This window comes from Eptatretus burgeri, chromosome 2, assembly GCF_056783735.1.
Source record: "Eptatretus burgeri isolate ZD-2024b chromosome 2, Ebu_testis_v1, whole genome shotgun sequence".
Lineage (NCBI taxonomy): Eukaryota > Metazoa > Chordata > Myxini > Myxiniformes > Myxinidae > Eptatretus > Eptatretus burgeri.
Genome location: NC_140962.1, coordinates 72178929 through 72203928, shown reverse-complemented (window position 1 = coordinate 72203928; position 25000 = coordinate 72178929). Strand labels below are relative to the sequence as shown.

Genomic DNA, 25000 nt, shown 5'->3' with positions numbered 1-25000 from the left:
CCTTCCTCCTCGACCATTTGACGAGACGATTTTTGAAGCCCCGTGATCAGGCCAAGAGGCACACTTTTTTTCCCTCCTCAGAAACGTACACACTTCACGGTTCAGCCGAACAGTCAATGGCTAGCGACTTGCTCCAGCACACAGGCAAATTCAGACAGCACGAACATGAGAATAGTGCAGCCTTCTTCCTCCTGTCTAGAAGCAACCATAATGTCCTTCTCTACCAACCGCCATCTCCTCACTCCTTCTCTCCCCGAACCTTCTTCGTGTCCCCATCCAAACATAACTTCCCTCCACTCTGGGGCGTGGTTTGCTTATTGTCCCCCTGGAAGCAGAGTTTCTTGCCTGCTTGGACGTGCAGCTTGGTTGTTGTTTTAAGGACATGATCCCTTTTTAATCGCCGGTCTTGAAATGCAAAAACATAAGAAAAGGTCACGGGGAAATCACACACAGGGAGAAATTGGCCTCAATCTCTACATAATTAACACAGCACTGCCCCCCCCCCCCCGCCCATGCGGTGACACGTAACAACTTAAGTTGACAGTTTCCCTACTTAAATTACATCGAGATGTCTCCTACCCATCCATGAGCCATGCTACTTTCTACAATTGTACCTTTGCTATCAAATTCCTCCATCTACCCTCACAACCGTAACAATATAACATTGCTAAACACAGGGTCCGGCGATATTGTTACGGATTTGGAAGCCTCTTGCACACAGACAATCAGCAGTCCCAAAGTTTAGTTATTTCGTTAAGTATATATGTATAGTTAGAATCCATCCCCTGTGTCTAACGGGAATTTCATGTGTGCGCTGCGGGTTTCTTTTATAGTCAGCTATTTTTTACATCTTCCATCAATCCTTCATTCTTCGCACCATCGACGCCATTGCCCACGTGCGTTCGACCACGGACGTGAGCGGAGGTTTCCTCACCTCAGAGCACGGACTACGCCCGGGAAAGGAGGGGGTTCCCCCTGTCCAATCAGGAGGCGCATCACCTCAGGGCCGACTGAGCCCCAGCCAGATGGAGTTTTCGGCCCGTCCAATAAAGGGAGGCCACTGATCGCCCGACAACCCCTAGTCCAATCCGGAGGTGAGTTACCTCGGAGCGGTTCCCTCGACCCGCGGAAGGAGGGGGGGGAAGGATAAAAAAAAGGGTGGCGAGCTGTCGTAAAAAAAAGAGAGTAGAGTTGACGTGATCATCTTTGCTCTTGGCCCTTTGGTCTGTCGTCATCGTCGTCTGCGGTCATGGTCTACGGTCCGTCAGCACGCGTGTGTCAGCCCGTCAGCGCGGGTGTGTCAGCGCGTCAGAGTCAGCGAGGGTGTGTCAGCGCATCAGCATCAGCGTCAGCGCAGGTGTGTCAGCGCGTCGCGTCAGCGTCGGCGCGTCAGCGTCGGCGCGTCAGCGTCGGCGCGTCAGCGTCGGCGCGGGCGCGTCAGCGCGGGCACGGGCGCGTCAGCGTCAACGCCTCAGCACGCGCGTGTCAGCGCCTCAGCAAGCGCGTGTCAGCGCCTAAGCACGCGCGTGTCAGCGCCTAAGCACGCGCGTGTCAGCGCCTAAGCACGCGCGTGTCAGCGCCTAAGCACGCGCGTGTCAGCGCCTAAGCACGCGCGTGTCAGCGCCTAAGCACGCGCGTGTCAGCGCCTAAGCACGCGCGTGTCAGCGCCTAAGCACGCGCGTGTCAGCGCCTAAGCACGCGCGTGTCAGCGCCTCAGCACGCGCGTGTCAGCGCCTAAGCACGCGCGTGTCAGCGCCTCAGCACGCGCGTGTCAGCGCCTCAGCACGCGCGTGTCAGCGCCTCAGCACGCGCGTGTCAGCCCCTCAGCACGCGCGTGTCAGCGCCTCAGCACGCGCGTGTCAGCGCCTCAGCACGCGCGTGTCAGCGCCTCAGCACGCGCGTGTCAGCGCCTCAGCACGCGCGTGTCAGCGCCTCAGCACGCGTGTGTCAGCGCGCCTGCCATCGTCTGCGCGAGTGCCAGCATGTTTGTGTGTCCTCCATAACTCCAAAACCATGACATCTCGCAGTCTGAAACTTTGCATGCATACTAAGAAAACTTCACGGAAGTGCAAGAGTGAAAATTGGGTATTTGGGTTAATTAGAAACACCTCTGTTGAAGATAATTAATGACCTTATTTAATTATGTCCTTTGTCAGGCACCATCCTCGGCCACCTCGCTCTCTGGGGTCTTCAGGCATATCCTGGGTTACCCAACTGGGGTCTGGAGCCACCACGTTTTTTGGCCTGCTCACCATGCCCTGACTTGGAACAGACCGCAACAATTACTTAACGATAGTTTTTTTGTTGTTTTTCTTCACTTTCCTCACTCATATTATCAAATGCCTGTTCATCATAGCTATAGAATCGCTGTGTACATTGCTACTTTTTTTGCGAGTGCTGTTGTTCAAATTAGGAGCTCGGAGTGATTTCAAGCATTATATGATGCAATTTTCCACTATCTCCTCTCACGGGCTAATTAAAGTACATCATCGAAATATGATTTCAGCTTTGAGGATCGGATATCGTCCGGACTAAAGAAGTGTCAAAATCTGGAGTGAAATCTGCTAATCCAAAGAAATAACGAGTCTTATAACTAAGCCTATATTCCGATTTACTTTCAGCAATCAGGGCTATGGTCCCTCCTCTTCCATATATACACAAGAAAATGGAAAATTTCCAAAGCATTCAACACATCTTTTTCTCCTGTTTGGAGAATTACATCGACTGAATAAAAGATTTAGCTTTGTGCCAAAATTAACCAGCTTCATTGAGCTATATGATTTAATGCAGAGGGACTGCTTATCCATAGCATCTGCTAGATCTGTGTCGATATTTTCGGAGTTTTTTGAGGTGCTCTACAGGGAATCAAAGCAAAAATTGTGAAAAACGGGCGTTTCAATAAAAAAGATATAACGTTTGCATGGACCGCGTACTGATACACCAAGTGATGCATGCATAGACGAGCAGGCAATGTGGCAGATGATCTGCAATGTTTATTTCACAGGCGATTAAACTTTGCAATGTCTCCAGGATTGTTCTACGTTAAACAGCAACTTTTTTGTGGAAGAAGTCATCATTTGAACGAATTCATTTAATTTCTTTACCTGCTGCAGGCGCCGTGAAGACCGGCTTTAAAGTTAAAGGAATCCTATATGGCATGTACAATCAAAAGTACCCGTCCCCGGTGACGGGAAATGATTGGCAAATAAAGTCCCATCACTGCCACATCCTTCCTTCCCACTGACTTTCAAGGCTTGTTCTGGACCTGCTCATTATATTGAAAGGTTTGTTTTGATCGTCTCTTTTGAATTGGTCCGATGACGCCTGATTCAGAGCAGAATGCACACTCACTCACTCACTCTCTTTCTCTCCGTGTACGGGCGGAGTTTGTCTCTGGATAGCTTAGCTCTGGACATGCCTGGGCAGTATTTCTGGGATGACCGGTAGAAAATGGATGACAGACATTAGTTTGTTTCCATTTTCACTGTTTTTTTATGCAGAAGCATTTTTATGAGGCAGTATGGATCGTAATTGATGCTCCATCACACGATTGCCTTCCCTTTACCCACCCTTCCTCACTCCCCCTCCCTCCTCGCCCCCCTCCCTCCCCTCCTCGCTCCCCGCTCACCCTCCCTCCTCGCTCATCCTTCTTCCTCGCTCAACCTCCCTCCTCGCTCAACCTCCCTTCTCGCTCCCCTCCCTCCTCACTCACTCACCCTCCCTCCTCCTCCCACCTCGCTCAACCTCCCTCCTCACTGACCCTCCCTCCTCGCTCCCCACTCTCTCTTCCTCCTCGCTCCTCACTCTCCCTCCTCCTCCCCCCTCCTCCCTCCTCGCTCCTCTCTTCCTCACCCCCCCCCCTTTTTGTGTTCAGTCAGCAAAGCGACGGGTGGTATTTGCTGGTTTGATATAAAATAAAGTTCCCTTACTTGTGATAAGTGATGATTTTGGTCACTTTTAACTGGTGGGGATGCCTGATTGCAGATAAGAGCACAACAGAACACCTGCTGTTTCACTGAAACCAGTGCAGCTGATGAGCCTTCCTGGGGTTACTCAAGATGCGGGTCACTGGTGCCACTTGCTGCCTATCGTTTAAAAAAGATAATTAAATGCTCAACATTTTATATATTTTGTTATTCTGGTACGGATTAAATCCATCTCTGTTATTAAATTGTTTTAATACTTGTTTCAATTGATTTGGGGGATGGTTGGGATATGTATCGCTTTTGGGATGGTTCTGTCGACCTTTCCTTCCCCCCCCCCCCCACCCCCCACCACCCCATGATCCTGGCCCGGTTTTGTTCGGTCCACATTTACGTTCGATTTCTTTTCCGAATAAAACGATTAATGTTTTATATATACATGTTTAAATTTTGGGTTGCGTGCACGAGCCCAGAGACAAAGTAACTTCCTCACATTGGAATCACCATCATGGCTAAACCAGTTATTGAGGTAGGTTGGGCTACAGTTTTACATTGTTTTGAGAGGGGAAGAAGCAGAAGTACAAATTGGAATTTTAGTGATCTCCCGATGTGGTTCCCTGGTAGTCGAAACCATGTGGTTAATTAGGTAAATTGATTCCAGACAAAAAGACCCTACGCTACGCTGTTGTGGTATTGGCATCCACGGTCGGTTAAGCGACCCGCCGCGTCACGGAATTATCCAGGACGGCCTACAATGCCAGGAGACTGGTGGGAGGCGACGTAACTTCCCCCACCTTGTGGTCGTTCTCGCCACCGGACCCCGGCCCGCAACAATATCATTACAATACTATTCAGATAATAATCAGTAAATTTAAATGAGTATTAATCGATATTAATTTCCTTCAGAAAGTATTAATCAATGTTCAAGACTACCATTTATAAATATGATGTGAAGACAAGTAAAGCACATTCATATAAAATTGAGTAATAATATATGTTTTGATGTCTCGTGATATATGTGCGATAATGTTGTCGATGACCTTTAACGACTGGATTTCAAATTAGGAAATGTTTATCTTTTACATGAGGCAAAGATGATTTTGATGTTGGTTACCTAGTAATCAGCAACCAAATGAGGGACATGTTTTGGCCTCTACACAGAAAAAACCTTGTGGAAAGACATTGTACTTTTTGTTGCGTACTTCATCACTTACTTTCCATATTAGCAGCAGCTATACAAGAAAGAAAATAATTTATTGGTGAAATATAAACAACACAGATCTAGCTTTCAAAGTCATAATTTATTTCAAAATTTTCGGACAATTACAACTCAACGTATATACAAACCTGTTTTGCCATACGAGACAGGATTTGTTTGAGTTCAAGTGAAGCCGACAGAACAGCTTGCAAATTGACTGTCTGTCCATGCATCAACACCTTGTCTCCAATTCGATTCAACGGACGGAATCTAGAACACCCAGGAAAAGTATATGAATAAAAGACAAACTTTAATATTTTTCCTACAAATTTGTCTAAGGGCCTTGGTGAGGCTTGCGGATATATTGTTGCGAATCTGGAAGCCATGAGCACTCAACATACAGGTCCTATAGAACAGTTATATCGGTAAGTATGTGTTTTTAGTTAGGGTCCCCGTCCCGTGTCTTATGGGTAATTAAATGTACATGCGCTGCGAAGTTACTTTGATAGTCAGGGTTTTCTTTTATTTTTACACCACCATCAACTACAACAACGCCAGCATCACCCTCACCTTTACTCGCTCTGGCCGATGCCATGGTGGGCCGAGTTTAAGGAGGAGCCTTGCGACGGCCCGCGACCAATCAGCATGCTACGAGTCAGGTGGCCACCGCTCAGCCAATCAGACCACACACGGTGAGAAAGGCGGTCCGCGTGACGTCACCACGCCCCCGGGCCAATTTACGGACTTGCCGCTTGTTTTGGCCAATGACAGGGCGACGAGCGATTCTGCGCACCAAAACCATCTAGTGAGGGAGAACGGGGAGGATGAAGGCCCCCCCCACCCCGGACGGGGGTGAAAAAGGTTGCGGCGCGATCGGACGAGAGAGATCCTTCCTCCACAAGAACCGCAAGTCGGTTGCGCGCTGTCTGTCGGTGAACTGAGGAGAGGTTTGGTTGGCGGGACGAGCGCTGAGCGGAGCTCTGGAGTCTCATCGCGGCTCGCTGGTGCCTGGTTCGATCATCGCCTGTTGCTGGCCTGGTTCGCTCGTGTCAGCCAAACCACACGAGGTGGACAGGTCCATGTCCTTTTGGGTGTACGTGTGTGTGTTTGTGGTGCCAGTCTATTAAGTAAAACTGCATAAGTGCTTGTACATAAATTGCTATTCCTTCAGTATTCGGTTAACTCTGCCTTCTTGCGTGCTCCCCTGCCCCATTATAAATAAATACCTCGTTTGTTAAATGGATCAGTTCGTTGCTGTGTTTCTTCCATTGGCGTAGCATGGCGCGTGTTGGTGAATTACAATGGCTGTTGCTGCTGTAAATGTACATTTGGACCGACGGGACTTCGGCAACCATCGGCTCGGGTTGCGCACGGGTCGGGCACGCTAATGGCTCGACTCGTACAAGTGCCGTCGATGGTGTGAATACTCGGTAACTCGCCACGTGGATCTCTAGGTATTTTGAAGATTGGCAAATAACCCTGTACCACGTGGTGGAATTATTGACGATTCACGGTCCGGTCAGGGACCCGTACCCTCGGAGTTTTCCGAAAGGTACAGTCTAGATTCCGGGTGTTCAGTCGAGTCGACCCTACCGCCCCACCTCGCGGTAGTGCTCGCAGCCGATACCCAGCTCCACAACAATATTACACATACAAGGAAATTATGATTGAACAATGTACGATGATGTGAATTTATAAATCCATTAATAAGTGAAGGACAAACCAACACAGCATATGAAAGTGCAAACGAGGGTCCAAGCATTCCGAGTTGTGTGCTCAGACAAGAATAGCATACATGCCAATCTACTTAGTTGGCATTCCCAAGAAAATACCAATATTGACTATTATATGTAAACAAATGCACTAGGATAAGTTAGTAAATAAGTTAATGTTATTTCTTCCTCTGTGTCATTTTACCTGTTTGGAGGAATAAGCAGTGCATCCAAGAAAAAAGAGGAAGATCCAATAAGGCCTCCCCCTCTTGACCCATTTTTAACACCGCATTCCCCACACATTATTTGCTGCAGGAGGTCACCTGTATGAGAAGCACACAGTCTTGTATCTCATGACAATTCCAATTCTCACTCCACCACTACCGCCACCACCACTTATCACAGCTCACCTTCATTTTCCCAAATTTTCTCAAGATGTTCTCGGGCTGCAGTTGGCGGCAGGAATTCCTGGCCTTCCTTGCTATCTGAAGAACATGGACAGGAAAACTGATTTGCAAATGTTGACAATGGGAGAATCAAAGGCTTTATGATGATGTGAACACTTAATAATGAAAGACTGCTTGAAAAATTTTCAAATTGCAGTAATATCACTGATCGACAAAATCTAAGTTTTTTCTCTCATTAAAGATGTAAGCACACTTTTCTAAACCAGCTTTGCACGCTGATTCTAAATTTGTGTGCATGTGCATGCGCGTGCTCCTCTCTATGTGTGTGTGCCTCTGTGTGCGTGCGCTAGCGCCTCTGTGTGCGCCTCTGTGTGCGCCTCTGTGTGCGTGTGCGTGCGCGTGCACCTCTGTGTGCGTACGTTCCCCTCTGTCTGCGTGCACGTGCGCGTACGTTCCCCTCTGTCTGCGTGCACGTGCGCGTACGTTCCCCTCTGTCTGCGTGCGCGTGCGTGCCCCTCTGTCTGCGTGCGCGTGCGTGCCCCTCTGTCTGCGTGCGCGTGCGTGCCCCTCTGTCTGCGTGCGCGTGCGTGCCCCTCTGTCTGCGTGCGCGTGCGTGCCCCTCTGTCTGCGTGCGCGTGCGTGCCCCTCTGTCTGCGTGCGCGTGCGTGCCCCTCTGTCTGCGTGCGCGTGCGTGCCCCTCTGTCTGCGTGCGCGTGCGTGCCCCTCTGTCTGCGTGCGCGTGCGTGCCCCTCTGTCTGCGTGCGCGTGCGTGCCCCTCTGTCTGCGTGCGCGTGCGTGCCCCTCTGTCTGCGTGCGCGTGCGTGCCCCTCTGTCTGCGTGCGCGTGCGTGCCCCTCTGTCTGCGTGCGCGTGCGTGCCCCTCTGTCTGCGTGCGCGTGCGTGCCCCTCTGTCTGCGTGCGCGTGCGTGCCCCTCTGTCTGCGTGCGCGTGCGTGCCCCTCTGTCTGCGTGCGCGTGCGTGCCCCTCTGTCTGCGTGCGCGTGCGTGCCCCTCTGTCTGCGTGCGCGTGCGCGCCCCTCTGTCTGCGTGCGCGTGCGCGCCCCTCTGTCTGCGTGCGCGTGCGCGCCCCTCTGTCTGCGTGCGCGTGCGTGCCCCTCTGTCTGAGTGCGTGTGCCTGCGCCTCTGTCTGCGTGCGTGTGCGTGCGCCTCTGTCTGTGTGCGTGCGCCTCTGTCTGTGTGCGTGTGTGTGTGTGTGTGTGTGTGTGTGTTTTCCTCTCTGTAGTGGGCTCCTCCTGGGTCTCCTACCATAGAACCCCCTTTCATTGAGTTGGCGACGGATGGTGCGAGTTGAAACAGTTGTACCTTGGATCTGAAGATCAGCTTGAATCTGTTTGGCAGTTGATCAAGGTGCTTTCTCCACCATTCGGACAATCCTTTGCTGCAATCTTCGATCAAGCTTTCTCTTACAGCTATGTCCAGGGAGGTTGGCTCCAGTGCTATGGGCTTAAAACTTCCTGATAACATTGTGTACGGCAGACACAGGAACATAAAGGTCTCTGGAGATGGACTTGGCACCTTGACATTGTCCATGCTTGGTTACAATCTTTTCTCTGACCTACTCAGACATTTCTCTGGTTTTCTTTCTTTTCTCGATGCTCTTTGTGGGAGACACAGTGAAACAAAACAGCAGAATGACTCATTTTCTCTCTTTAAACTGGTTGAGTGAGTGATTTCTATATTGCAGGCACCTGCAACTTAACAATGGTGAGTTCAATTCCAACGTATTACCTGCTAGAAATCAATTTTTTTTTACAACTTCTAAAATGTGCCAATAACATTGTCCAGGCCATTTTAGGGTTGCATTGTTGAATAAGCTCAGATTTCGTAATTTTTTTTCAGCTTTTTTTGTTTTGTTCCACTGCAAACCAAAGAAATACAGATGTGGCTACCAAAATATTTTCAAATTTCAACAATCTTCTGGAAGAAATGGTGCATTATTTAAAAACGTACAACACACACACACACACACACACACACACACACACACACACACACACACACACACACACACACACACACACACACACACACACACACACACACACACACACACACACACACACACACACACACACACACACACACGACAAAGAAAACTGGTAAACTTTCCACCTTTCAGACATCTCAATATGTCCTGCCTCCCTTCGCTCTCCTCTCATCGCAACCTCTTATCCCTTCCATGCCATTTGTTTTTTCAACTTACTGCCCCTCTAAACCCACAATTGTGGAATGTATATCGTAACTTTCATGGAAATACATGGAATGGATGATAAAGATCTAGTTCGAGAATGAGGATAGAACACAAATTTAGATGAAAAATAAAGAGACTACCTCGATTCTTCTCCTTCCCAGATCGCTTGCATCCTGGCCGAGTCAGCATTAGTTTGGAGTGATGCTCTTGCCTGATTTTGAATGCTCCACATCTAGGAGAGAAAGAGATGGAAAGTGAAGGGTTGAAGAAGATATGGAGGTTGGCAAGAGATCAGGAAAAAAAAAATGCTTACTGGCAGTGTGGACATCGTTGATTGCGAAGAGTATCTTTCCAAAATAGGGACAGAAGTTTGGAACGAATTTCACAGACACTTCGAATCTAAATGCGAGGTCACGTGGGGAGGAAGAGGAAAAAAAAGAGGAATATGGGGAGGACGAGGATTTTATGAATACCTTGTAAAGTTAGAACTCAAGGATCATGTATGAAGACTTGCCATGTGGAATGCCAAGCGATTACCATTTGTGCCTCTGCAACTGAATCAACATTTGTGTTTGTTGAAGTATCCACAATTTCCCTCAGCTTTTTTGATATCTCCTCAGACTGTGGTTCTTTGTTGGCTTTAATAATCTGCAGTAAAAAAAAACATAATTAAACTTTACAAACCCAGATGTTCACTTAAATGATGTAGTTTTAGGGATGGTATGTTGCAAATGTAACAATCATACAACCTCGCAATGTAAATGAATGAGGAAGTAATTAACATTTGAGGTTATGAAGTTGTATCAAAAAAAATAATACGTGAGGTCAGAAGAAAAGGTCATGATAATAGTGTTGTGGTTCTCCAAAACCACATGCCTCTAAGGCAATGACACCCAATGTACAGTGATCACCAAGCAGTTTTTTCACGAGTCTTCGTGCAGTTAGTGTTCCCCTCATGTCTGGTGGTTTAATGGGACAAAGTGTGTTGCATTGGTCTGGTAGTTAGGTCTAGTAACTATCTCCAATTCATTTTTTGATTCCTACTCGAACACTTTCCTTTTAGCCATAGTACAAATCAAGCATGCCAGCACACGCCATTCAATAGGCAATTGATAAAATAAGCACGCCACGATGCCTCCCATGGCTCGGATGCACCACACCACTCCACTCCACTCCACTCTACACTATACCACCTGCGCATCGCGCACTATTATTTCTTTCAAATCTGAGCGTCAATTCCCAACTTGCACCGCACATTTTTTTTTTTTTTTTTTTTTTTTTTTTTTTTTTTTTTTTTTGTATACCTTGGTCGAGGCTCGTATGAGAGCTAACACACAACTCACAGCAATGAGGCATGAGACAAGAGGGGCGGGAGTGGAAGGGACAAAACATTGGGGAACAGACACAGGTGAAATGTGGAAGGGAGAGGGATGGGGATGGGACGGGGAACATGGCGAGGGGAAGATGGACATTAAAGGGACTTTCAGGAAGGAAAGCAGGAGAATTGAAGGAAGTGGGCTTGGGTGGATTATCGGGGGTAGAAAAGATCGAGGATTTGGATGGGGGAAGATAAGAGGTGGTGGTGAACAGCTGTTTTGAAAGCCTGGAGGGAAGAATGGGAAAGAATAGAGTGAGGAAGTTTATTCCAAAGGCGGGAAAAAGAGGAATGAAAGAGTGAAGATGAGCAGCGATTCGTGATTTTGGTAGTTTTACCAGAAGGGGGTTGTTGGCGGACCTTGAGCGCCCTGTGGAAATGTGGTGGGGACAAATCGCAGAGAGAGCAGGGGGGCAAGGCTGGAGAGGAGTCGGTAGAAGACAGAAAGACCACCGACCAACCTGCGGTGATTGAGTGAGAGGCCCAAAGACTCAGCTTCATTGCGGGAGATGCCAATGATCTTAAAAGCCCTGGTTTCGACAGCGTGAAGTCGAGAAAGGTGGGAGGCAGGAGCACCAGCCCAGAGGGGAGAGCAGTACTCCATCAGGCTACGGACAAAAGCTTTGTAAGTGGTCAGGAGCTCAAGAGGGCCGAGGAAGGACTTTGCACGACGGAGGATTCCCAGTCGGCGACTGGCTTTTGAGGCAAGGTTGGAAATGTGACTTTCCCAGGAAAGGTCATGGCAGATAGTGAGACCCAGAAGCTTGAAAGAAAAGACTTCTTCCAGAGGATTGTTGAGAAAGTGGATGGGGGGTTTTGTAAACGGTCCTTTCGAAGAGACATAGTGAGAGTGTGAGATTTGTCTGGATTGAAAGACATGTTCCACGTGTTGGACCAGTTTGTGATTTTATCCAGATCTGCAGTGAGCGAAGAAGCTGCTGCTTGCCGGTCTGAGGGATGACAGATGGTACGGCAGAGGGTGGAGTCATCGGCAAAGAGAAATAGAGGATTTTCCAGAGAGTCCGAGAGATCATTGATGAAAACCAGAAAAAGAACAGGGCCCAGAACGCTACCTTGAGGAACTCCAGCCTGCACAGGAAGAGGGGATGAAAGAACTCCATTTAGGGCCACACGTTGACTGCGACAGGAGAGGAAGTCTGCGAGCCATGAGTGGAGATGGCCTTGAATACCATGGGAAGAGAGTTTGGTGAGTAGGGCAGGGTGCCAGACTGTGTCAAAAGCACGTGATATGTCCAGGGATACGGCTCGGATTTCCTGTCTGGCATTGAGGACCTCCATCCATTGATGGGAGAGCAGTAGCAGCATATCTAGGGTAGAGTGACCTGGTCTGAAACCAAATTGATGATTGGAAATCAAGCCATTGGAGAAGAGGAAGGATTTCATGTCTGAAGCGATGATGGATTCCATAACCTTGCTGATGATTGGGAGAAGGCTGATTGGTCTATAGTTACAGGGATCTGTTTTTGCACCTTTTTATGCAGGGCAGTGATGTTAGCAGATTTCCAAGCAGATGGCAGATGACCTTGGGAAAATGAGAGGGTGAATAGAACAGAGAGAGGGTGAGCAAGAGCAGAAGAGCAGGCTTTGAGGACACATGGGCTGATGCCGTCTGGACCAGTTGCAGAATCTGACTCGAGGTTTGAAAGCAAGCTCTCCACCTTGTCAGGAGAAAAGGATACAGAGTCCAGGGACAGTTGGGTGCGACTGGGTAAAGTGGGTAGAGATAGTGATGGGTTTGGGACACAAGATTTAGCTGCAAACACCGAGTTTAGACATTCAGCTTTATCACGTGTGGAATCAGCAGTGCGGCCATTTGAGGTAAGGGAGGGGATGGAGGGGGAACATACACCAGAAACAGATTTGATTAAACGCCACCAGGATTTTGAGGAGGGAGAGAGGTTTGAGAGTTCAGACTTGAGATGAGAAAGATGTTGTTTTCTGGCTCTCCTGAGGGTAGCTACACACTTGTTCCGAGCTTTGTGGAAAGAACTGAGATTGCCCTCAGTTGGGTTTGCTTTCCATGAGGCAAAGGCAAGTTGTTTCAGGACAACTGCCTCGCCACAAGCTTCAGTAAACCAAGGGCGGGAGGAAGGGTAAGACAACTGAACACGAGAGGGGATAAATCTGTGCATGAGGGAGAGCAAGTTTCTTTGAAAGAATTCCCAGGATGAGTTGATGTTTGAGAAAGTAGTGATAGGAGACCAGTCTCTAAGTTTGATGGCTGCTCGGAGACCCTGCCAGTCGGCTTGAGTGAAATGCCAGACTCGACGGCGGTGAGGTGGTTCTCTGATAACAGCCAGAGAGATGTCCACTTTAACAAGGACGTGGTCAGAAGAACCAATTGGAGCGAAGGAAGAGCAGCAGATATTGTCAGGGAAATTTGTCAAAATCAGATCCAGAAGAGATGGAGTACCATTGGTTGAGATCCGGGTCGGGAAGTTGACCGATTGAGTCAGTCCCAATGAGTCACAGAAAGCTTTTGCTGATGTCCCATGGCAGGTGAGAGAGGTACCCACACCTAGCCAACTGGCGTGATGACAATTGAAGTCGCCACATAAGAGGAAGAGAGAGTTTGGATGAGAAGATAGAAGATGGTCCATGTTTTCGGAGAGTGAGGTGTAGATGGAGTCATCACTGTTCGGTGGACGGTACAGTACACATATAAACATGAGGTGGGAGTGGAGGGGAAGCCGAAGCCAGAGGTATTCCTGGGGGTGTGGGGGAGTGAGAGCAGTGCAGGGAGAGTGAGGAATAGAGTCTTTGATGAAGAGAGCAACACCTCCACCAGGACGAGGCTCAGGTCTGTCATACCGTAAGAGGGAGTAACCAGGGAGAGATACTTGGGAGTCAGACACGTCTTGGGAGAGGAAAGTTTCTGTTAGGCAGATAATGTCTGGTTTGTCAGTGGCAACCTGCATGGAAAGATCTGAAAGGTTTGAGCGAAGGCCCCGGATATTAGAGGTCCACACTTTTAATGAAGAGGTAGGGGAGGAGGCTTTGGGTGCAGGAGGTGGAGGGGGCAGGGAGGGGAGGACGAGGGAGGAGGGGGGTGGAAAGGGGGGTTGCTGAAGGAGTGTGGGGTATTGCAGAATAGGGAGGGGGGGGGGCCGAATGAGGAGGAGAAAAGGCTCTGTGGTGCTGGGAGAGAGGGGGGACAAGAGACAAGGAAGATGGCAGTTGAGGATTTGAGGAGGTGGAGTGAAGAGATGGAGGTGAGAGGGCAGTGCAGGGAGGCAGGTTGGTGGATGAGAGGGGGGGCAACTTTGAGAAGGAAGAGTGAGGGGGATGAAAGGTGGGAGAAAGGTGAGGGGGGAATTTTTGAAAGAGGTGAGAGGGAGGCTTGGAGGGAGAAGAGTGGGATGGTTGCTTTGAGAGTGAGAGTGAGGGGTGAGGGGGGTGAGTTGGCACTGAAGTTGGAAAAAAATAATGGTTGATGGAAAGCGAGCATCCATGGCAAACTGTGGTTTTTAAAAGTTTTAGGTCAGAGATGCGATTTAACACAATTCTTGATGGATGCAATGAAGGCGAATTCAGAGCATGGAGAGAAGAAGCGCTGTAATAGTTGGATTTTTTAGGCAAGGAATGAAGGAGAGGTCGAAATGAGAGCAGTCTGTTAAAATAGCAGAAGAGTAGTGCATTGTGAAACAGTAAAGAGTACCACATGTGTGAGAGAGGAAGATGAAGCATTATAAGATCGTTTTTGTTGTTAATATTAATGTATGAGAGAGTTCAACAGATAAGGTCATGCAAGTGTAAAAAAAAAAAGAAATCGAGGAAGACGAGGAAGTTAAGAGGAAGAAGAAGTAGCAGAATCGGGAGAAGGTGAGCGTGTTGTTGTTGTTGTTGTTGGGTATTTTTTTTTTTTTTTTTTTTTGAGATAAGAAAGAGATTAGTTGGGAGAATGGGGGATGTTTGGAAAATGGGGAGGATGAAAATTGAAGGTGATGGGGAGGATAGAAATTGAAGGTAATGGGGAGAAAAAACAAACAAACAAACAAAAAAAACGATCGAACACCGAGTGGAACCGGTAGGCCTCAAGCCTAGGACTAGGCCTCAAACACCAGGTAAGAACGTCGACATAAATACTCACAAAATAGCACGATTTTTGAAACAAAACCGAACTAGGAACACACATTAACATGTAGGTGAGAAAATTAAACAGTTAAAACGGGACAAATAACAACCGGAACTTAACTTTGAGAACGTCAGCAGGGAGCCCCGAAGGAGACCTCTTGCGCTCAAAACCGGAACCGGAAGTCAACTGCTGACTTCGCACCTCGCTTTGCACATTGCTTCGCACCTCGCTCCCCAAACCTCACCACTTTGACCACAAACGCCTCCCACACACGGGAAAAATATTCCCACACTCCCTCGTACCTCTGCATCGCAACAATTCGCCACTCTACTTTTAGGACCACTGCATGACTCGGATTGTCCTCGGTAACGCGTGATGCTTGACCACGCAACAGACGTTAATAGCTCAACCGCATCTCACCGGGGACGTCCCGGGTGAGCATCCACAATTGATACAACCCTCATCCAGTCGCCAGACCACGGCAAGTCCAGGGGTGAGGAGGGATCACGATAAGGGCGATCCGGGAGTTTGGTTCGGGCCCGGTGTGCATTTTGGCTCATGAGGGGGCCTGCGGGTGGCAGGGAAAGTCCGCTGCCATCCGACATTCAGACTGCAATCGGACCATGATCATGGATGGGGTGCCAGCTTGAGGAGCATGCCCTATGTTAAGACAGGAGCTTCGATCCATGCCGAAGCTGGTAGGCAAGTTTCCGGTCCCAGAGCATGGCAGGGCGTGGCTAGGGCTGCTGTGGCCCAATAGAGCAGGATGCGGGCCACAGTGTCGCTTTCCGGTCATCACCCCACCTTTCACCCGGGGCTTATAAAAGCAGTAGCGCAGAGCCGTGAGTCTCCTCTTTGCTGCCTGTTTACTCGCCTCTTCGCTTTGCTCCCCCTCTCGCTATTGGTGTGCGATTGCCAGAACACATTTCTTCTTCTTGAGAGCCTGATTTGGGGCGATTGCTGAGAATCCCTGCCATACTCTTGACATTCCGCCACCTCCGTGCAGACAGACGGACTGGTGCGGAGTGCACGTTGTCACAAGGCGTGGAAAAGTAATTAAGCAGGAGATAACACGCCATGTCACGAGGTGGGAACTTTCAGGCGGAATGTCCCATGGAGGTACACGCTACACATACAGACTTTCACACAGGGATCTTAGGGATGTTTCTCCTCATGCATCTATTCTCCTCTCTCTCTATCCACCCCTCTATCCCATCTTCTTTGGCCACACAAAGAACATTATTACTGACTCGCAATCCCATTTTCCTCTGGCACAACACCGCATCCCCACATTGCACTACACCACACCTCCCACTCCACACCTTAGACACAACCAGTATTTCTCCCACCTACCTCTCCCGAAGTGTTCTAGGTTGCAATGGTCTGCCGACCGCACCAGGTATTGAGAGGTTGTTTATCCCCACTTGCTTTCTTTCTCTCTGGCTATCTAATCTTCATTGGGCGTGTGTGTGTGTGTGTGGTGCGAGTGAGAGTGCGAGCAAAAATTAAGATTATAGAAGATATAATGGGATAACTCTGCTCTGTGTCTGCTTTTGTAAGATTGCTCGTCTTTTGCCACACCCCACAAATTCCTTGCTATCACCTGCTCTGCTGTACATAAAATAAAACCCCATCCAATGTGCCACATGCTTTTCCTTGCTTGATTGCAATGAATGCTTTATATAGAAATGTTCCCAACTCGTTTTCGTGTTTTCTATCATTGGTCCAGCATGGCACGCACCCTCATTTAGCCGGGACATTATCCCCCAACGATATGTTTCCGAGCCGGTACGTGCTTGGCAGTTCCGTTCGGCTGCATCTGATCTGGAAAGGTGATCCAGTTTAAGCAAGTGTGGACAGATCCTGTCCCCCAGTAATTAGACACGTGACCCCAGTAAACAGTATTACACGGAGGACCCGAAGTCACGTGGTCAAGTTATTGGCGTGCATGGTCCATTAGCTACCCACCATGTCACAAAGTTATTCATGTGTAACGGCCTGCGATTCCGGAGAGTCTGGTGGGAGCACGAGGTAGTTCACCCCTCATGGTTTTCGTTCACCATCCTGGGTCCACAACAATATATATGCATATGCAAAGACATGGACATACAAATGCAAATACATATTGTTACGGCCACGGGAACCGAGTGTATTATGAAGGGGTTAATCCTCCTTTCTCCTCAGAAAAGCTGGACCTCGGGAGACCACTCACAATTATCTTTGTGGTACGGTGGGTTGCATTACAACCACGAATGCCAATCAGTTAACCACGATTTCCAGTGTCCACAGTCTAATTTGCCGTTTAATTCGAGCTCACGTGGCTTCCTGGACGGGGAGTGCGCCCTCGGTGATGCACCAATGTTAACTTGATTAGATCTAAAGTAGTGTGGCCGAGCGTTTACTGCAGGTGCATGCCGACGATGACAGGTAAATTAGATTGGGAACGACCTCTGTCTATCTAGGTTCGGACAATGCTGGATCAATGGAAGGAAAGGACAAGCACGGAGAGGTTTAAACGTCAACAAGGAATTTATTAATAAGAAAAATAAACAGAACAAGCCGGTAGGTGACATGGGTGTCAGGTCAGGTATGGGAGCATGTGCCAGAACAACACATCGCTGCGTCCGCTTTCCGCCGGTACTCCAGGGGCCTCCGTCTGGCCATCCCTCAGGCAGATGCCAGGCCCATCCCCATCTCCTTGAGATGATGGTCAAACTGCTGCAACCACGAGGCACGTGGTCGGCCCACTGGCCTCCTCCACTCATGAGACTCCCTCGCTGAGAGAATCTGGTGAGCAGAATCAGCGTCAGGAAAACGAGCCACATGTCCATACAGCCGCAACTGACGCTCACGGACGATGCAGGTAACAAATCTCATCCGAGTCTCTCTCAGCAACCGCTCGTTGGACACAAAATCCGACCAGCGATAGTCAAGGATTCTCCGAAGAGACCTGGTACCAAAGGAATTAAGTCTCTGTCTCAGATCCTTGGTCAGGGTCCAAGTCTCGCATCCATAGAGCAAGACTGGAAGTACCAAGGACCTGAAGACTCGGACTTTCGTCCTCCCGCACAGGTACCGGCAGCGCCACACCCCATGATCCAGTGAATCCATGACTCCCCAGGCCTGACCCAGACGTCTATTGACCTCTGACTCGCAGCCAGCAGAGACATGAATATCACTGCCAAGGAAAGTGAATCTCTCCATGACCTCAACATCCTCACCACAAACAGACACAGACAGGAGAGCAGCATCCAAGATGTCACCGAAAGCCTGGATCTTAGTTTTGACCCAAGAAACCTGTAATCCCAGCGGCTCCGACTCCTCATTCAGCACCTCGAGGGCCCCCAAAAGGATGTCTAAAGTCTCCACAAAGATGACTGCATCATCTGCAAAATCAAGGTCCGAGATCTTGACATTCCCAAACGATGCACCGCAGCTTGATCTCTCCGACATCCTCCCTAAAAGCCAGTCCATACAAGTGCTGAAAAGTGTGGGGGCCAGTACACACCCCTGACGAACTTCAGTAACAACTGGAAATAAGTCAGAGATGGTACCACCACACTTCACAGCACTCTCAGTACCAGAGTAGAGTTCAGACATCAGATCGATCAGTTTTGGTGGCACCCCTCGAAGACCAAGAATCCTCCAGAGGACATCCCGATTCACTGAATCGAACGCTTTACAGAGATCAACGTAGGCTGCAAGCAGCCCCTGCCGAAACTCTCGTCTGCGTACGGTGAGGACACGAAGGGCAAGGATACGGTCAATCGTTGACTTCTTTGGTGTAAAGCCTGACTGCTCTGGACGCTGGTACTCAAGCAGATGGTGGCGAACCCTATCAAGAATTATCCGAGCAAAGACCTTGCCCGGCACTGAAAGCAGCGTCACCCCTCGGTAGTTGGTGCAGTCTTGGCGATCACCCTTCCCTTTCCAGAGAGGGACAACAAGGCCCCTCTTCCAGTCAGTTGGGATGATGCATGTGTTCCAGGCAGAGCACAAAACTGCATGCAACGACACGAGTTCAGCATTTCCACCAGCCTTGAGAAGTTCAGCATGGATGCCACAGATCCCTGGAGCTTTGCCCGTTTCAACTGGTTCACCGCAGCCCGTGTTTCCACAAGCGAAGGTGGACCACAGTTGATTTGAGGGTCAGCAAAAGGGATTGTAACACCCTTGACGTCCAACTCGACAGCTGGAGGATCAGCCTGGTACAACCGCTCAAAGAAACTGGCCCAGCGGGCCTTCACTTCAGACTCCTCTGTCAAGAGCCTACCACTCTCTGCTCGAACTGCAGTGCTACGAGGGATGGGCTTGGATGAACGCAATGCGCGAATTCCCCTGTAAGCGGGACGAGAATCACTTGTCCACAGGTGATGCTCTACCCCCTCACAGATTCCTCGCACATAGGCCTCCTTGTCCACCCTCAGTGCACGTACAGTTTTACGCCTCAGCTCCCTGAACAGCTCAGCTCTGCCATTCAGCCTGGCCCTGCGACTCTGGTCAATGGTATCCAGTGTCCCTTGAGAGACAAAATTTTTCTTTGGCCTGCGGTGAGCTCCAACACATCCACCGGCAACATCAAGGACGGTGGTCTTGAAGGCACTCCACAACTCTTCAGGACCCCCCAAAGCACCCAGACCCCCCAAGTGTCCACTCAGCCTGTTCGCAAACTCCTCAGCTACTCTCTCATCCCTGAGCTTGCGAACAACCAGCCTAGGCTGGGATGGTACCATTCTCCAGGATTTAAGGTGCAGCTTTAGAGTTGCTACAACAAGCCTGTGGTCAGTATTGAGGAACTGAGCACTCCGGTAGACCCTGCAGTTTTGGATCATCCTCCAACGACCGTCAATAAGGACATGGTCAATCTCCTTTGCCACACCGCCAGCGTTGGAATACCAAGTCCAGCGATGAGCTTGTGGGCGCTGAAACCATGAACCAGCCACCCTAAGTCCATGACTTCTTGCAAAGTCAAGGAACTTAGTGCTATTCTGGTTCATAGTTCCTGACCCATGGGGACCAACACACGTCTCATAACCATCCCTATCAGTTCCAGTCGATGCATTGAAATCCCCCAAGACTAGAAGTGTATCTCGTCTGGGGCACTGATCAACCACAGACTCGAGCGTGGGGTAGAATGCATCCTTCACGGTGAGATCACTCGCCTCAGTCGGAGCATAATCAGAGACCAGGGAAATGACACCTAAGGAGTGACGAATCCTTAATCTCAGAATACGCTCGTTGACCAGTGTTACCTTAATTATCATTGGGGTCAGCTTATTGGACACAGCTACAGCAACTCCTTGGGTATGGTAACCATCAGAGCGACCAGACCAATAGTAGGTGTAACCACCCACCATTATCTCGCCGCACTCCGGTCTCCGAACCTCAGAGAGAGCTGCAATCCCGATGTCCAAACGCTTGAGCTCAGATGATAACAGAGACAGGTGATCATCCTCTCTTAGGGATAGGACATTCCAGGCACCCACCCGAAGGGACCGCCTCAGGTTAACCCAAGGAGACCGCCGTCTGGTGGACGACACCTCAGCACCACTCCGACACACTCTCCCGCAATCTGACCCAGGGATGTTACCCTGTGGTTTCCCTCCTATCATCAAAGATTGGGGGTCCCAAAGGCTTTGCCCCAATCCCGTCATCCGGTGAGCTGCCCTGCGAAGGGAAGCTGCACAGGAGGTACTCCCACAGAGTGGGTTTTCAAATTTTTTTGCGTTTTTGCGTTTTGCGGAATGAAGGGTTTTACGGTGGCCGGAGTGCAAATCCTGCCACCAACCTCCTCATAAAAAAGTAACCCAACTGCAGGAGGATGTCCGCAGACACAGTTGGGCACTAGATATGGATGGCCGTTGGCTCACAAGGAGCTCCTCCACCCTTTGACAGGTTTTGTTTTTAATCCTGCTGGGTGTCCATATCCAAACACCATCCTCACCAGAAAACCTGGTGGGGGAGACGGTTTAGTCGCCGACAACCCGACCATGGAACAGGTTAGTACAGGTTTACATGGTACCTGTAGCAGGTCACAGATCGAACCGAACCTGACCACATGGGTGGTCGTGCCATAATTGCATACCAGTCATAGAGTTTTTGACGGATCGGGCTGAAAATGTTTGACAAAGAGGTTGATTATAGTGCGCATTAAAGCTTGGAAGCCAATTTTTGATTTTCGAAAAAATCAATTTTTTAGGATTTTTCAAAAATTTCAAAGTCCCGTTGCTAGGCAACAGTGGTGTCCATAGCAACGATGATCAAAAGCATACAACTAGATCCTGGAAAGAACCTACCTGTGGAGTTTCATCAAAATCGGTTGACTCCTCTGGCCTCCAGAGCTGCCCATTACATAGACATACAGAGAAGCCGGTAAGCGACATGGGTGGTCGCGACATAATTGCACACTAGTCATACAGTTTTTGACGGATTGGGCTGAAAATGTTTGACAAAGGTTGATTATAGTGCGCATAAAAGCCTGGAAGCCGATTTTTGATTTTCGAAAAATTAATTTTTTATGATTTTTCAAAAATTTCAAAGTCCCGTTGCTACGCAACGGTGATGTCCACAGCAACAGTGCTCAAAAGCATAGAACTAGATCCTGGTATGAACCTACCTGTCAAGTTTCATCAAAATCAGTTGACTCCTCTGGCCTCCAGAGCTGTCCATTACATACAGCAGACGGAAAAAGTGAAAATAAGGGTACTCGAGCGACCACCCAACAAGCTGATAGGCGGACATGAGTAGTCGGCCGTTGCTAAGCAACGGATGGGTCCATAGCAACGGTTCTTTCTCATACATAACTAGGACATACCATGAACCTACCATACCAGTTTCATGTGTATCTGACTCATAGTCTCTGAGATAGAACGAACTTCGTTTGTTTATTGTTTTCGACCAGGGTTCATTCAGTCTATCTTCTCAGACAGTTTTCATAGGATCCGGCTGGAAATTTTTGACAATATGGCTCAATGTACTGCCCATAGTCGCTCGTGGCCCGATTTTTGATTTTCAAAAAATTTATTTTTTGATTTTTCAAAAATTTCAAAGCCCCTTTGCTAGGCAACGGTGGTGTCCATAGCAACGGTTCGCATTTGCACACAACTAGGTCATGGTATGAACCTACCAACCAAGTTTCATCGAAATTGCCATTGTATTCACGGAGCACTGCACCAAACAGACAAACATACAGACAGACAGACAAACATATCGACGGAAATACTGATAAGGGTAGAAAAAAAATCTCAATTTTTATCTTGCCAAAACGAAGTTTTTGCAAGATATGTTAGTCAGCTTGTATGTTTTTTTTTGTTGTTTGTTTGTTTGTCTGTAATCACGTATAAAAAATTCTGCAGAGCACAGTTATCATCGGAAATTTTTGTAACTTCGCATATCAGAGGCCTATAGAGGTCCCTTTCAGTGCACAAAATTTTGAAGGTCAAGGTCACTTTGGCGCAAATCAGGGGAGTCGACGAAACCCTTATTTTTTGAGTAATTTTGATCGGATCGTCTTCAAACTTCATGGGAATATAGTTCATGGTCTGTCGCTCAGCTGATTAATTTTTGGTGGCGATTGGCCTTGACCTTCATATGTTTTTTGTTTTTTTTTTGTCTGTAATCACGTATAAATCACTCTGCAGAGCACAGTTATCATTGGAAATTTTTGTAACTTCGCATATCAGAGGCCGATAGAGGTCCCTTTCAGCGCATAAAATTTTGAAGGTCAAGGTCAAAGGTCAAGGTCACTTTGTCGCAAATCAGGGGAGTCGACGAAACCCTTATTTTTTGAGTAATTTTGATCGGATCGTCTTCAAACTTCATGGGAATATAGTTCATGGTCTGGCGCTCAACTGATTAATTTTTGGTGGTGATTGGCCTTGGCCTTCATGGTTAGCGCCTCAGGTCAAACATATTTGACCCCAAGGTCAAATTATCAAGTTTTAGGAACCATATCGTGTAGTACCTCAAATTGAACACATCGATGAGTGCTTTCTAGATATGTCAAGCTTGAGACATTATGACGTCATTTGGTGACGTTATGAGGCAAAAGCATATTTTTCATGGTTACTCTGTAGAACGATTCTCATCGGAATCTCTCGTAGGCAGATATTCCTCAAGGAGTCGCTCCTGGTGGATAGCAGCTCTGTTCACCTCAGTGTGACCTTAAAGAAGTCACACGTGGTCACCTTTTGGCAAGATACGGGTCACCCTGCGGGTGACATTGGTTTATTTTTTTTTGACTAGATCGACTACCCAACATATATACAGACGGACGGAAAAAGTGAAAATAAGAGTACTCTAGCGACCACCCAACAAGCCAGTAGGCGACATGGGTGGTCGCGACATAATTGCATACTAGTCATAGTTTTTGACGGATCGGGCTGAAAATTTTTGACAAAGAGGTTGATTATAGTGCGCATAAAAGCCTGGAAGCCGATTTTTGATTTTCGAAAAAATTAATTTTTTAGGATTTTTCAAAAATTTCAAAGTCCTGTTGCTTGGCAACGGTGGTGTCCATAGCAACGGTGCTCAAAAGCATAGAATTAGATCCTGGTGTGAACAAACCTGTCAAGTTTCATCAAAATCGGTTGACGCCTCTGGCCTCCAGAGCTGTCCATTACATACAGACATACAGACAAACATGCATACAGACAGATGGAAAAAGTGAAAATAAGGGAACTCCAGCGACCACCCAACAGACGGAAAAAGTGAAAATAAGGGTACTCTAGCGACCACCCAAAAGACAGACGGAAAAGGTGAAAATAAGGGTACTCGAGCGACCACCCAATAACAGTTCCTTATCATGAAAATATGTGAATTCAAATCAATCCAAATAATTTCAAACAAACAAAGAATTCAACAGACATTGATAGAAAAATAAACAAAGAGCAGATGCTTATCACTCTACCTTACTCAACAATTAAACACGAGACAAGGGTACCCAGCAGATCATTCAGGGGTGAAAGAAATCTGGTCTCAGCTTACCAAGGTCGAAGTCATCGTGCATCAAATAAAATGTCCCAAAATGTGTGAGCGTGCCTTGATCCGCTACCAGTGCCCTTCCTCGCCGTGCACCCACCCACGAACAGGCTCAAACACCAATCGACGGCACGTCGTCACCTCCAGAAACGTCAAGAATCAGGTACGAGCAGAACCAGCAGGAACGGTCCAACCATCACTTTGAGTTAGCCATTTTTTCTTTCTCTATTGTTATTTTCGACCATTAATCCCCCAACAACTCAAACACCACCACCTTCGCCTCTTTACCTCCACAACTCCATCCCGCAAACATCGCTTCACCGCCATCCGCCAACAACTCAAACACCACCACCTTCGCCTCGTAACCTCCACAACCCCATCCCACAAACAACAAACATCGGAAAGGGGCCCGGGAAGCCAGCCTGCCACGTGAGCGTTTCAGGGGAGTCGCCATGGAGGGCACTCCCCGGTGTTTAGGGAGCTGGTAGGCTCGGAGGCAGTGTAGTGACCGGGGGTGCCATCGTAGGAGAATCGGCAGAGGGTAGTGCCTGCCAAGGGAACCACGCATCCCAGCCATGAGACCGTGTGAGGGCACAGGCGGAAAATTGGGGGGGCGAGGCCCGAAATTTGGGAGGACACCAACACAGGCGACAGGAATGTTGGTTGTTAGAACCGATAGTTGAAGCGAGAGGCGCTTGTTGAAAGCCCTGGGGTAGTTTAAGAGTTAATGGTTAGGGTAGATAGGAAGTGTACCCCTCCGCACCATCCATCCCTTCGCTCTCGTTGTGGGCCGCGGGACCCACTTTGGGTTAGATCGCTGAGGTCCGAGGAGGCCATCTGGGGCTTGAGTTGGGCCTTGATGCAGGACGCAAGCCCTCCCTCATTCCCCTCCGGGAAGGGAACGTAGGGGTTGGGAGTAGGCTGGATGACAAGATAGGTTAGCTGAACAAGGACGATAAAGGGGGTTTGGGGACGAATTATAGTGGGGAGGGAGGAAGAGCAAAAAAAAAAAAAAAAAAAAGTTGGGGCTAAATTGGTTTTTTACAAATTAAGGGAGTGGGTGGGTACAGCCACAGGCAAAGGCGATAGGTTGGGAGGGA

The 25000-nt window shown here is 48.6% G+C and overlaps 1 protein-coding gene across 1 annotated transcript in view; it reads right to left on the bottom strand.

The window, feature by feature from the left end:
- The window catches only part of POLR1A (RNA polymerase I subunit A), a 149987-nt gene that overhangs the window by 80277 nt on the left and 44710 nt on the right, over positions 1 to 25000 (bottom strand). Inside the window, exons 5-10 of the mRNA XM_085869794.1 lie at positions 9988 to 10098; positions 9764 to 9849; positions 9591 to 9682; positions 7244 to 7318; positions 7039 to 7156; positions 5271 to 5391 (exon numbers count right to left, since the gene is read on the bottom strand). Coding sequence (XP_085725920.1) covers positions 5271 to 5391; positions 7039 to 7156; positions 7244 to 7318; positions 9591 to 9682; positions 9764 to 9849; positions 9988 to 10098 — 603 coding nt within the window. The remainder of the gene's footprint in view (positions 1 to 5270; positions 5392 to 7038; positions 7157 to 7243; positions 7319 to 9590; positions 9683 to 9763; positions 9850 to 9987; positions 10099 to 25000) is intronic.